This window comes from Macrosteles quadrilineatus, unplaced genomic scaffold, assembly GCF_028750875.1.
Source record: "Macrosteles quadrilineatus isolate MER2022 unplaced genomic scaffold, UCM_ALF_1.0 Scaffold_1__1_contigs__length_201487025, whole genome shotgun sequence".
Taxonomy (NCBI): domain Eukaryota; kingdom Metazoa; phylum Arthropoda; class Insecta; order Hemiptera; family Cicadellidae; genus Macrosteles; species Macrosteles quadrilineatus.
In genome coordinates, this window is record NW_026542594.1 from 71783853 (window position 1) to 71799150 (window position 15298).

Genomic DNA, 15298 nt, shown 5'->3' on the forward strand with positions numbered 1-15298 from the left:
GCAAAAGTTGTATTTTTGTTTCAGCTTGAACAGTAAAAACAGTAAAAAAGTTCCCTGTTTTCTGGTATTCAAACCACTAAAACAAACAACAGAATATCTTAACCTCAATAGTGTAGCATATGGTTAGAAAGCTTATAAAATGGCGCAGTTTTTAACATAATCGGCCACTTTCTTGTATACAGGGTGTGAACAAATACAATAGACAAATGTTTTTTTAATTTGTATCAAACATCTTAATTTTTATCTTTAAATCTATTTACAATGGGGTTTTTACAACTGATCATCCGTCATTTTCTATTATTCTTATTCAAAATTTAATGTAGAACACGAAAATGACATTGTCTACTCAAATCCATTTACCGGTAATTGAGAAATAGCTGTATTAAGTTTGAAAACATAGTTATTTTTGAAAAACATAAAATAATTCTTTGGGAAGCTAATTTTTGGACTTGGAACCTTTTATATGCATCATAACACTGCATTTACTTTGTACTTACGCCAAAAAAATTTTGTAACACTGATGACCAGCCCTGTATATTTGAAATTATGATGATGTGTCACAAACCTGAATTTTGAGTTTAAAGAATCTTTCAGAAATATTTTTTACTTATGTATAATTCAATTTAAAAAATTTGTGTACAACTAAATCTAGAGTTCTACTAGACCGATTTTAGTAAATAATGGGTCATTGAAAACCTTAAAAATAACAATGCTAATTACACCATTGTACCTACAGATATAACAAACCTCAGCATCGAACTACATTGTGAGCTAATATCTGTGAAAATAAAACAGGGCCGGAAAAACTTACACGTTGTTGGCATCTACAGAACCCAAGGAAACCTAGACTCATCCTTGGATATCATCTCTGAAACCCTAGAAAAAACACAAACATGGAAAAATCTAGTTATTCTCATAGGTGATATCAATATAGACTGCTTGGAGCCAAACCTTGAAATACAGTGAAATGTAGTGAAATGACAAAACTAAACGAAGTTCTTCTTAGCCACAATATGATACGGCTCCCCTTTGAGCAATGACGGACAAACCCAGGCAATGATGATATTCAGGTTGATGTTCTCAATGCCGGACTCTCAGACCACACAGCACAGCTCTGCAAAATAAATACCTCTGCCCCATCTCAGAATCAAACCTTCTATTCTAGGAAATTCAACCAAAGGAATGTCATGAACTTAAATCTATTCTTGCCCAAGAAACCTGGGAAAGTGTCTTCAATGAACATCAACCAGAGGACGCCTATCGTAACTTCAGCAAGATTATTGCAGGAGCTATTAACCAAACCTGCCCAATGGTAAAGTCAAGGAAAAAACCCAGAAAACGTCCTATAGCAAACCATGAAGCTGAGGTACTAAAGCAAGAATTTCTACAGGCTCTGAACAAATACCTACTGAGTGGAACAGAAAAGGACAAAATTACAATGTCAAACAAGAAAAAAGATTACGACCTGAAACTGAATACACTAAGACGACAGGCCACAGCAGACCAAATACAGCAAGCTGATGATAAAACCAAAGCACTCTGGACCAAACCTAAAATCTCTAGTTTTACATTTCTGTTGCACAAAGCCTGCTTACTCCCATTCTTTAGGGGGAAAAATAGTTTTTCCAACTTGTTGATAACATTTCAAAAAAGTGTTTGTGATTAGACAAAATATTAAATTTTAAAGAGTTGCCATTACTACTTTGTGCATAAATATTTATTGTCATCAAAATCTTTTGAAAACCAATACTTGATCAAAAAAAAAAAACTAGATAAAAAATATGTTTCTATTTTAGTAGCCATTCATACTGTAACCTTTCTAGCGTTGATCTGAAGGATATTTTAGGCCATAATCATATAGTACTCAACTAAAAGAAGGGATATACCAAGTTTTAATAAGATGTGTAGGAGGTGAGAGGCAAGCATAAGCTCCTCAGGGAGGTGGAGCTGTCTATGACAGCTCCTCCTCCAAGACCGCTGTGAGTCGACTTGGTTCAGCAAAGTCGTACTGTGCTATGCACAGCCTGCAAGGGGTGCCTCTGCACTCGCTGAAGGCAGCGGATCTAGCGCTGGCTGTGTCGTGACTAGACAGCCCTAGGGTAGGGAGCGGCTGCTCTAGTACTGGCCTTGGGCGGATCACCAATCACCAATCCGGCCAAGGCCCAGATAGCTAATGTTACCGCCAACTGTTACAGGTATGTGTGCAGCTGTGACAGGACTGAGCTGGAGACGATGAGGGGTCCTACCCCGAAAGGGTCCAGTCTTGGACATTAGCAGGCGTAGTGAGTGGGTCACGGTTCGGCTGCTAAACTGCTAACTTTTTGCTTTTCTTGTTTTAGTAATGGCTGAAAGTAAACAAACGGAATCATTACCCCAGATGGGTACCTGCTCAAGCGGGGAATCCCACTCCTCCTTTTTGGAGGGCAAGCCCATGGATTCTGGGGAGGGCAATAATCAGCTTTCCTTTAACAATGATGTTACTGTGCAGAACACCGCAATGGAGACGGAACCTGGGGAGATCTTGGACACGCCAGAGATCTTCTCGAGAAGTTCCCTACTTGCTAGAACTCCACCCAATTCATCAACTGATGTTCTTGAGCTTTGTCACAGGCTAGATGCGGACCTGAACAAGCCACTAAACACCAGCAACGCTGCAACTCTCCGTCTCTGGCGGATGCATCGTCCGACTCTGAGATCGCTTTTACAGTTAAGACCAGAACTGAGCATAATATGTCTGTTAGAGAAAAGAAAAAGGCTGAGGGCACGTGGATCCCTAACAGACAGTGGAGAAAGAGGAAGCGAGAGTCCTTGAGTTCTCCTGGGGAAGGTTCAGGCGTATCACCGATGCGTAGAACCGGACCCGATAGTAACCATGGGTCTTCTCAAAATCCTCCTCCTAAGAGAAATAAAAACTCTAATCAATCAGCAGATGGATTCGTTGCAGGAAAGGTCAGCTACAGAGACCAGCTTGTGGGTCACAAGTTAGCAGTAGCTCCAGCGGCCTATCCCGATGCGAGATTCTCTGTTGAGGAATGTGACTTGTTGCAGGACAAACTGATGGAGTTGGTGTTTGGTGATGATGGTGCCAATATTCCGCATCAGTTTGAAAAAATTTACCATGAGAAGGGTGCTCTTGTCGTAACTTGTGGTAATTCTGAAACAACTGACTGGCTAAAGAGGGTGGCACCGAAGCTAGCGCTGGGAAGTGAGGGGAGTATGGAGGTCATTGTAGCAGACTACAAGGATCTGTTGCGCACGACTAAAGTGCTCCTTCGCACTGACAGGCGCTTGGCCAAGGTCGAAGCCTCTAAAGTGTTTGTTCAGATTGAGCGGCTAAATCCTGGTGTCACGACAAAGGACTGGCACGTCATTGGTGGGAAGAGGAAGGATGATCATCAGATTCTTGTTCTTGCTATTGATGAAATGAATGCGCAGGTTCTGAAAGATCGTGGCTGGATCATCTATCTGGGTCTGGGGAAACTACAGCTCAGAGTTATCTCTGGTGCTCCCTCTGATGACTCAGGACCTTCAAGTGAACCTACAACACAGTAAGGCTGCCACGGCTGTGTTCTGTCTGAGCACGGTTAAGCAGTCCTTAGATTTTGCCTTGATTCAGGAACCCTGGGTCAATAATTTTAGAATTGCGGGGATGGGAACCATCATCTCTGCATCTGTACCACACCCTAGAACTTGCATTTGGGTTAAAGAGGGGCTAAAATGTAATCCAGTTCTAGAGCTTTGTTCGAGGGACGTAACAGTAATTAAGACTGTATGTACTAAATCTAACATAAAACTGCTGCTGGCCTCTGTTTACATGCCACAGGGCGACGATGGATTGTTCCCATCGGCCGAGGTCAGAAGATTGGTCGACCTCGCACATGAGTCTGGATCCGAACTTGTGATAGGCTGCGACTCCAATGCCCATAATACAGCCTGGGGATGCAGGGACACTAACAACCGAGGTAGGTCACTTCTAGAGTACCTAGCTTCTTGCGGCCTACTTGTTGCAAACGTAGGCTCAGAACCAACTTTTTTAAGCAGGATAGGCCAATCAGTAATTGATCTTACCCTGTGTTCAGCGGGTATGGCTGACAGGATTATTGACTGGTCAGTGTCCCTTGAGCCATCCCTGTCTGATCATAGGCACATTGTCTTCAGGTTGGGGAATTTCTGCGGCGAGGTTCGCTTATTCAGGAGCCCAGTTAAAACCGACTGGGCATCCTTCAGAGCTTATCTTAGGGGCAAGATTGCCTCAAATCTGAACACATCTCCTATAAACACAATTGATGCGCTTGACGAGGCGGCAGATCGTCTAACTAGGTGTTTAGTTACATCCTTTGAGGATAATTGTCCTTTGCGTAAGGGCAAGAGCAATAGGGCCAGCTGGTGGGGTCCCGAACTTACCTCTCTTAGGAAGAGAGTAAGGGCCCACTTTAGGCGAGCTAAGAAAATTAATAATTGGGATATATACCATACTGTTCTCACAGAATATAACCATGCAGTACGAAAGGCTAAAAGGCTTTCATGGAAACATTTTTGTGGAAATTTAGAAAGTATCAAGGATACTTCTAGAATACATAAAGTACTTGTTAGAGACAGGCATGTTACTCTTGGTGCCGTTGAGGGACCGGATGGTGTAATGGCTTTTGAACCTACCGAAATACTAAAGGTAATGGTAAAAACTCATTTCCCTGGTTGTATTGTTTCTGAAGTGTAGCAGGAGGAGGTGAGTCCAGAGCGGCCTAATCTGGGCCATCGTGCCACTCATTCTATGTGGAGCATTGCTTGCCGCATAGTCACCTTCAGCAAGGTAAGATGGGCTGTTGGCTTATTACAACCCTTCAAATCGCCGGGTCCTGATGAGGTAAGACCTGTTTGTTTGCAGGAGGGTCTTGACACAATTATACACCCACTCTGTAAACTTTTCAGAGCCAGCTTAGCCTTAGGACACATTTCCTTAGGGTGGTGTAATTCGCGTATCGCATTTATTCCTAAACCAGGGAGGGATAGTTACACTGATCCTAAGTCATTTAGACCCATTTCTCTATCTTCTTTCTTCCTTAAGATCCTAGAAAAGTTGGTTTCAAGATATATGATGGATACAGCTCTCAGGACACATCCTATTCATAATAATCAGCATGCGTATGTCTCAGGAAGATCATGCGAGACTGCGTCGCACCAACTTGTAAGCAAGATTGAGAAAGCTCTAGAGAGCAGTGAAGTGGCCCTGGGTGCCTTTCTCGATATTCAAGGTGCTTTTGATAATACTGGTACTCCAGCGATTCTTAATGCGGTGAGAGCAAGAGGTTTTCATGGTATAATATGTAGATGGATTGAATCCTTGCTTCACAGTAGGAAGGTTAGGCTCTCACTCCATAATGACAGGATCGAGGCAAGAACTACTCGAGGATGCCCTCAGGGGGGGGGGGGGTACTCTCTCCCCTCCTTTGGAATTTGGTAGCAGATGACCCTCAATAAGGACCCTCAATGAAAGTGGGGTTTTCGCCTTAGGTTACGCTGATGATGTTGCAATCCTTGTGGTTGGAAAGTTCCACGGAACCATAACTTATACCATAACCTTATGAATAGAGCTTTAAGGGTAGTGGACCGTTGGTGTCAGGAAGTTGGGCTCTCAATAAATCCCAGGAAAGTTGTAATGGTACCCTTCACAAGAAGGAGGAAACTGGATGGGATCGGCCCACTAAGACTGCAGGGCACTGTAATAGAGCTGCAGAATCAGGTGAAGTATCTTGGTGTAATTTTGGACAGATCACTTCACTGGGGACCACATCTTCAAAAAGTCACTTAGCGTGGCAAATGGTCCCTTATGGCATGCAGGCGGATGGTAAGTGGCACATAGGGGTTACAGCCTAAACTTTTGCACTGGCTGTATGTATCTGTAGTTCGACCCGCCCTTACTTATGGTTTGCTTGTGTGGTGGCCAAAGATGGAATCTACTATTGCTGTCAAAGCTTTAGCAGGAGTTCAGAGGCTTGCTCTTATAATGATAACTGGGGCAGTAAGCAGCTGTCCTGGAGCGGCTCTAGACTGTCTGCTTGATATGCTACCTATTGACATTTACATCAAGGTGGCAGCAAGTAAAACAGCCCAACGCCTTAGATGCGAAAACTTATGGATAACCTCAGGAAACAATAAAGGGCACTCCAAAATTGTTCAGGTGGTACATAATGATGAATTGGACTTGCCTTCAGATCACATGTCCAAAAAATACTCCTTTGGAAAGCCTTTCAAAGTACTAATACCAGATAGGAAGGATTGGTCTGGCGGAAAAGGACCCATACCCACAGGTGATTTAGAATGCTATACTGATGGTTCTAAGATCAAAAATGGGGGCACTGGAATTTGTCTTCCAATGGAGGTGTACCCAACTGTTTTTCAAGCAGAGGTCACTGCCATTCTGGTTTGTGCTTGAGAACATCTTAACAAAGATATCAGAGACAAAACAATCAATATCTATACTGATAGTCAAGCGACCTTAAAAGCATTAAACTCTTACGAATTCAACTCCAGGCTCGTGTGGGACTGTCTTGCTTCTGTGTCTGAGTTGGGTAGGAGAAATGACCTTACGCTTTGCTGGGTGCCAGGACACTCAGGCATTAAAGGTAATGAAGCTGCAGACAGATTGGCAAATACTGCCTCTGCGACATCATTGATAGGCCCACAACCCTTCTGTGGCATCTCACGAAACAGTGCATGTTCTTCGATTGCGTCATGGGCCAAGGAAAAGCATCGCAAACGCTGGGTCGATGTTCCCCTTCTTAGGGTCAGCAAGCTTACTCTGTTTAGGCCTTCTAAAAAGGTCGCCTCTGACCTCTTGAGACTAGACAGACAAAGAATTAAATTAACTGTTGAACTGATAACTGGTCATGGAAGATTCAGGAAACATTTACAACGGATGGGCTTATATGATGGTGAACCGATCTGTAGGTACTGTGATAGGTCAGAAGAGACAGCTGATCACTTACTCTTTGATTGTAACGAGCTCTCTGACGCTAGATTGATAACTCTTGGAAATATGGCTAGAGGTAGATACCTTCCTGAGGATGAACTAATTGGGAAGCTACAGGCATTCATTGGGCGCCTTAACTTGTAGGTCAACAAGAAAGCATTTGTCTGGGGTGCGCAATAATTCGATTTTGGATGAAGTGCTTTAAGGTCTCGACCTGCCCCTGTTAGATAAGATAAGATGTGTTCAGAAATATGCGAGCTATCATATTTTATTTTTTCCCTATAAGGTTAACATAGGAAAGTGGGTATGCTTGTTTTTTTTATCATTAAAAATGAAAAAGAAGGAAATTTTAGGCCTTTATGGATTTATGTCTTTTCCTTGCCTTAACAACATCTTTATCTAAGCGTTTCGTCATGTCCAAATTTAGTCCAAGCGAGTAGTATCTGAATGAGGCCGATTTTGATTGAATTTAACTATGTATATTTTGAGGTTATATGTTACTAATTAATTATGAATGGAAAGGCACCCTTAAAAAGAATCTTCTTAGATAATTGTTGCTCAACTGGCTAGAGTCAAAAGTGAAACAATATCTGCCTCCCATTAAATGTTCGATATAACCCCGCCCATCTCCTGAATGAACTGGCCGTTGCAGGAGAGGCTGCAGCATATTATGTCCAAACTTTATAAGCTGTAAAATTGATTGTTGATTTAAGTACTAACCCAACTCTTATTTTCAGAATTCCCTTGAACATATCAGGGTTAGTAGCGATGAGTCTGCCACAGTATAACACCACCTCTTGCTGCAGCACTGCTTGGATCACATCGTAAGGCTGGATGGTGGAGTAGATCACTGAGCGGATCTCAGCTGGAGTTGGAGGCTTGTCAAACACTGTCTCCTCTCTTCCGATCACACCAACAGTCAGCTGCAAATACACCAATCAGAGTAGTGTAGCTTATACTGGCAGAACTATGATCGCGGGTGTTCACAATTGGTCGCTATGGTAGGTGACAATAATGATGTCTATACAATCATGGAAGATGTTTAGGAATGTTTAAAATTTCATAGGTACGAAATAAAAGTTGTAAACAAAATTCCATTTTTTTTGTTTCTTGTTAGCCTACGTAAATTATGCCAAGGGTAAACTGATTTTAGAGAATTTCTTATTAAAAGTTTTCTCCATCCTACAAGTATTTATACTTAACAATAAAAAAATTCTGCAATAACTCAACAGGCAGCAGCCCTCCATTAAGTACAGGGACTCAGGAATGATAAATTAAATAGTGTTAGATGTGTCCGTCTCCTATAAAGAAACATGAATTAACTGAGTCCAACAATAGGAAGATTAATTTGGTCTATAATGTGTTCAGGGCCAGATTAACCAATAGGCTGAATAGGCACTGGCCTAGAGCGCCAAATTTTGATGGGACTTCGGGACAGCCGCATAACAGATTTTTGTAGAGCTTTTTTTTAAAATGTTGTATGGTTTACAATATTTATTAGCGAGCAGGACAGGATTACCCGATAGGCCCAGGTCAATGGGTGCAAGGTCAAGGGGAAGGGCGCTAGCATCCGGAGTAGTAATTAGGGGCGTATGTGCATTACAAACAATGTTATTGTCAAGACGCTGTTACTACCCTAACCAATGCCCTTACTTCGCAAAACGAACATTATCATCATACTAATATTATAAATGTGAAAGTTTCTGTATTTGTTTTTTTGAAGTTCAATCACGCATTAACTACTCTATCTCCTCCTCCATACTATTTTAAACATAATTTTAATTTTATTTAATCATTGTTAAATATGGCATTTTGTTAAGGCCAGCAACAAGTAAATCGTTCAAAAAACTTGAAGTAGGCTAATAAAACTGTTGCATTGAAATTACGCCTGAAAAAAGTTGTTTAATAACGATTATTAGGAAAGTAACTTTAACCGAACTAACTTAGGAGGCAAAGATATTATTGGGCCTATGGACACCAAAATTTTAAATCAGGGTATAGAATGTGTTGTCTGCAACAGGTATAATTACCTCTTTGCCGTTGACTAGTACAGTGGTAATGAAAGGACTGATGCTGTCTACTGTATGATGTAACAGACTGCTACAGTAGCGGACAGCCACCCAGTAGTGAAGACATCCAGCTGTGTAGTACAGGGACTTGAGGTGCTCTTCAACTGTAACAACAAGACAAATACAGACTACTACAGTAGTGGACAGCCACCCAGTAGTGAAGACAACCAGCTGTGTAGTACAGCGACTTGAGGTGCTCTTCAACTGTAACAACAAGACAAATACAGACTACTACAGTAGTGGACAGCCACCCAGTAGTGAAGACAACCAGCTGTGTAGTACAGCGACTTGAGGTGCTCTTCAACTGTAACAACAAGACAAATACAGACTACTACAGTAGTGGACAGCCACCCAGTAGTGAAGACAACCAGCTGTGTAGTACAGCGACTTGAGGTGCTCTTCAACTGTAACAACAAGACGAATACAGACTACTACAGTAGCGGACAGCCATCCAGTAGTGAAGACAACCAGTTGTGTAGTACAGTGACTTGAGGTGCTCTTCAACTGTAACAACAAGACAAATACAGACTACTACAGTAGTGGACAGCCACCCAGTAGTGAAGACAACCAGCTGTGTAGTACAGCGACTTGAGGTGCTCTTCAACTGTAACAACAAGACAAATACAGTAGCGGACAGCCACCCAGTAGTAAAGACAACCAGCTGTGTAGTACAGCGACTTGAGGTGCTCTTCAACTGTAACAACAAGACGAATACAGACTACTACAGTAGCGGACAGCCACCCAGTAGTGAAGACAACCAGCTGTGTAGTACAGTGACTTGAGGTGCTGTTAAACTGTAACAACAAGACAAATACAGTAGCGGACAGCCACCCAGTAGTAAAGCCCACTGTACTTGGTTTTGTGCATGATATATTCTAATGACTATCTTTATGTTCTTGTTGACATGTTCGGCGTGGCTAGGGTTTGGGTAGCAAAGGGTTGTTGTGATGTGTTTGATTCCAAATTCTAGGCACATGTCAGAAAAGTCTTTTGACTGAAAGGAGGATGCGTTGTCTGACACCAGAAACTTGGGAAAAGCAAAATACGCAAAAACTCCTGTTTTTAAGAGTAATATGGTGGTTTTGGCTGTTGAACTGAACATATTACTCTTTCAGAGGTTTCTTTTCCAGTTGCCAGCAACAATATTTCTTCTGCTAGTAATTGTACAAATTAGTCTCCAATGGATCCATTTGGCAAATTATATTGCAAACTTTTAAGAGTAACGATCTTTTCCCAACGAGGCATCCATGTAGATGGTAATTCAGTCAGTCTCAGTCAGTGCTAGAGGAAGGTTGTGTTTTCCTTGTTATTAGCTACTACTAGTTTTGAGGTTATATCAAGATGGATTGTGGTCAGTGCACTGATAATATTTTGGATGTGAAGGATTTAATTACTTGTTCAGTACTTAACTGTAAATCTAATTATCATTATTCATGTGCGGGAATAACTCAATCAATATTTAGAAAAATGACACTTATTCATAAGCAGGAATGGAAATGTCTAAAATGCAAGTCAGGGAAAAAATGTGATTTTAAAAAAGATGTTTCTGAAGATAATGATGAAAATATTACAGAGGTATTTAAAAAATTTATGAAAGATGTGTCCAAGCAGCTACAAATTCTTCCAACACTAAAGGAGGATTTAGATAAAATTAAAGAAGACAGCAAGGAAGTTATTAAAAGTCAGCACTTCATAAGTGAACAGTATGAGGATATTATCCACAAGCTGGAACTTCTACCGAAGCTGGAGGAAAAGGTGGAGCAACTACAGTTGGTCATTCAGCGGAAGGATGAAGAGATTCAAGATTTGAGTATGCGTCTAAGCCAATTAGAGCAATACGGCAGAAACAAAAATCTAGAAATCAATGAAGTAACTGAAAACAAGAAGGAAAATGTGGAAGAAATAGTTGTGAAACTTGCTGAGAAAATGGGAGTAGACATCACAGAGGATGACATCGAGGCTGCACACCGTCTACCATCAACTCGGAGGGACAACAGGCCTGCGACCATCATCGTCCAGTTTGCCGGGAGGAAGAAGAGGGATGCGTTGCTGGCAGCTAGGCGGAAGGTTGTAACAAACAACCAGGTGACAGGACTACCAGGCGGCCAGATCTTTGTAAGTGAAAACCTTACTGTTTACTATAGAAACCTATTAAAAGAAGCGAAGAAAAAAGGAAAGGATCTAGGATACGAGTTCATCTGGTTTAAGTATGGTGCGGTTAGGCTTCGTAAAACAAAGGAGAGTGATGTGATAGTAATTAATGAGATGTCCGACTTAGCTAAGATTAAGTGAGAGTTTTCATTCCAGGGTTAAAATAGAACTAAAATAAATAGTATTAAAAATGAGATTAAATATGGATCAGGATATTGTTTTTACTGAGGAGAATAAATCATATATTCACTTGAATTCTACCCAGTTTGAAAAATCAGCTAAATTACAAAAATATAACCTTGGGATGACAATTCTACACTTAAATATTAGATCTATTAGAAAGAATTGGGATCAATTTGTTGCTTGTTTTGGCACTTGTTTAAATTTGATTGATGTAATTGTTCTCACTGAAGTTAATATTAAGGATGAGTTATCTGATATGTTAAATCTGTTTAGTATAGAAAATTACAATAAGTATTTTAATCTAAGGGAAGAAAAGAGGGGTGGAGGTATTTTAATCTTTGCCAGAAAAGATATTTTGGTGCATGGGGTATCAACCAACAGTACGAATTTTGAAAGCATGCTCATTGATATTAAAATGAAAAGTTTTGAAACTAGCATTTTAGCTACATATAGACAGCCAATTTGTGATGAAACAGGATTTATTACAGAATTAGATAAAATATTACAGAGTATAAAAGGAAACATAATAGTAATAGGAGATATGAATTTAGATTTAAGAGATTTACATAAGAAAAATGTTCAAGATTACAAAATTATGATGGCAGGGCACGGCTTAGATTCTTACATAAATTGTTATACAAGGGAGGAAGTAAGAGGAGGAAAACTAACACAAACATGTTTAGACCATGCATTCATAAGAGTTAAAAGAGCGAAGGTCAACTCAGATGTAGTTCAGACTAAGATAGCAGATCACTACACCTGTGTTATCAATGTCCAGCCTGACAACTCCTGCCCAACTGATAAGACAAAACAGATAAATTCAAAGATAAATGTGGCTATATTGGGACGGGTATTGGGGCAGAAGGACTGGCTGTCTATAAAATGTTTAAGGGATGCATCAGAGATCTATAATAAAATAAATGTAAACTTTAATGAAGCCTATGACATTAGTAAAATTATTGTATCAAAACCAGTTAAATCTCCTAAAAAACCATGGATGTCTTTTAAAATAGTAAAACAGATTAAAGAGCGTGATAAATTATTTAAATTGTACAAAACACATCCAAACAATAATAATTATAAAGAAAAATATAGGGTAGCAAGGAATAAGGTGGACAAAGAAATCAAAAAAGCAAAACAAAGACACTTCTACAGTTTATTTTACAATAATCAAAATAATATTAAGGAAACCTGGAGTCAGATAAACTCAATTTTAGGTAGGGGCAAAGTGGATAATATTGATGAAAGTATAGTTAAATATCTAGGAAAGCATAAAACAGAACTTGAAATATGTAATGCATTTGCAGATAAATTTACTAGAGGCATATATTCAATAATACATAACTGTCAGCATAAAACACTAGATACCTTAGGACAAAATGAGTGCATAGCATCATTGTATATACCTAAAATTAAGAGAAATGAAGTTGTGAGTTTACTGCAGAGAATGAGAAAAAAAGGACCCGGCCACGATAATATTAGAATGATTGACATACAAAATAATTTGGATGTTTTAATTGATTCTATTGTTTTATTGATAAATACTTCCATTAGAAATTCAAACTTTCCAGACATGCTTAAGATTGCAGTTATAAGACCAATCTATAAATCAAAGAGACATGATGACTATTCAAATTATCGTCCTATATCGATCCTCCCCTCCCTTGGTAAGATATTAGAAAGGTATGTTGCAAATAAACTAATAAAACATCTAGAAGATAATGGAGTGATACATGAAAGTCAATATGCATATCAAAGAAAACGAGGGACAAATGAGCTGTTGTTAGAATTTTCAGACTATGTAAACAGTCAATTGGGCCAGGGAAAGCAAGTATTGGTGATTTTTATTGATTTTAGTAAAGCTTTTGATACCCTAGAACATAAAAAAATTGCAGTGGCTTTAGAAAAAGCAGGAATTAGAGGTCCATGTAAAGACTGGTTTATAAACTATTTGAAAAACAGAAAAATTAAAGTAAGATTAAACGATAAATTTAGTGAAGAAAAAGAACTAGAATACGGTGTACCGCAAGGAAGTATATTAGGGCCTTTGATGTACCTAATTTATGTAAATGAGATGCCAGATGCTATACAATTCTGTAGAACCTTTATGTACGCAGATGATACAGCCCTTGCCATATCCGATAAAAATATAAACGTGGCAAAAACTAAGATTGAAGCAGATTTTTTGAAGCTGACAATGTGGTGCCATGACAATGGATTGATTATAAATGGCAGTAAATCAAAGATTATGCATATTCATTCACCTTCGTACCAATGCACAGAGCTAGCAGTAAAATTTCATTCACACGATTGTCTGCATCGGAAGAGCTATGAAAATATGTGTCAGTGTATGAATTTGGAGTATGTTTTAAGTTATAAATATCTGGGAGTCATAATTGATCATAACATGAAATGGGACTTGCACTTGAAACAACTAACTGATAAATTAAGATTATGCTTATTTAAGTTTTACCATATAAGACAATACCTGCCACTAAAAACAATGAAATTGATTTACTCAAGTCTGTGTGAATCATTGCTTAGATATGGTGTAAGGTCATGGGGAGCAGCATCAAACACAGCCATAATGCAACTAAAAACCGTGCAAAGCAGGATAATCAAAACAATGACTAAGCTTGATTCTGCTGATCTGGTTGAAAATCCCATGCTAGGTTATCAATTGGTCAACGTTTTGCCAGTTGATGGGCTGTTTAAGTTTTTAATTACAACAGATTATTATTTTTCAGATGAGTTCAAAAACCTTAATGTTCATAGTTACAACTCAAGGCAAATGTTCTTTATTGTGCCTAGAACAACAAATAAATATTCTAAAAGAACAAGGGAATATTTAGTTCCATTCTTGTTAAACAGTTTACCAGTACAGCTGAGGAATATATGTTACTGTGGAGTTTTAAAGAAGAAGTTAAAGAATTTATATCTAGATCTGAGTTAAAGATAACTGTGTTTCATATTTCATCATTGTTGTTCACTGTTCCAAATGTTTATTATTGTTACTTTTTTAATAGATTATTCACTGTTCAATGTTTCAAATGTTTATTATTGTTACTTTTTTAATAGCTTTAAATTTGTTTATTACTGTTACTTAATTCATTGTTTATTAATAATTGTTAAAATCTGACTACTTTAAATTCTATGATTGGTTTGGTATATTATTGAATTCTTACAGAAAAACAAGGGAAACAAAAGACTGATTGTGTAACAAAGACTGATTGTAAATAAGCACTGTGAAATAACAAAATTATAATAATTGCTGCAGACAAGCCATATTGGCTTTTGTGGCTTGGAATTGTATGTGTTTTGTAAATTTGTATTTTTTTGGAAATAAATAAATAAATAAAAAAAATAAATAAATTGATCCTCAGAGGTTTGTATTGGATTTACTCTTCAAATATTTTGAAAGATAATCAGGAGGTCTGCATTTGGTGTGTTTGGGTGGATTAAGAGTTATCAATGAATCATTACATTTTTTAGAATGACCTTTGTTCAAGTGATTGAGGAATCTTGTATGACTTTTGAAAATAATCTCACATTCAGAACATTTGTTTTGATTAGTTTCTGAATCTATAGCACTATAATTGCTGTCTGTATCTATTTGAGCCTCCTTTTGAGCAATTATGGTTATGGGAGATCCATCTAGAACAAATATTTTTTACAATACTCATATAACAAGTATTTATACCCCAAGTAAACTGATGTGAATAAAGTGTACAGTTTACTAGTGAACGTTTACTTGCAAACCCCAAGGTATACTTGCAAGTATTTACTCGCGAGCCAACCGAGTACACTAAAAACTCAAGAAACTAGTAAACACTTGTAGCGGTGCACAAGTACACCAGTTGTTAAGTCTTTCTTGTTGTGACCATTGATGTATATTCAACTGGATCGTGCCCTGGCATGCTGCGCC

The 15298-nt window shown here is 38.8% G+C and overlaps 1 protein-coding gene across 3 annotated transcripts in view; it reads right to left on the reverse strand.

The window, feature by feature from the left end:
* The window catches only part of LOC128983568 (probable phosphorylase b kinase regulatory subunit beta), a 231684-nt gene that overhangs the window by 17758 nt on the left and 198628 nt on the right, over positions 1–15298 (reverse strand). For all 3 annotated transcript variants that reach the window (XM_054402888.1, XM_054402889.1, XM_054402887.1), the window contains 2 exons: positions 9001–9143; positions 7691–7893 (listed from right to left, as the gene is read on the reverse strand). In XM_054402888.1, the coding sequence (XP_054258863.1) occupies positions 7691–7893; positions 9001–9143 (346 nt within the window). The remainder of the gene's footprint in view (positions 1–7690; positions 7894–9000; positions 9144–15298) is intronic.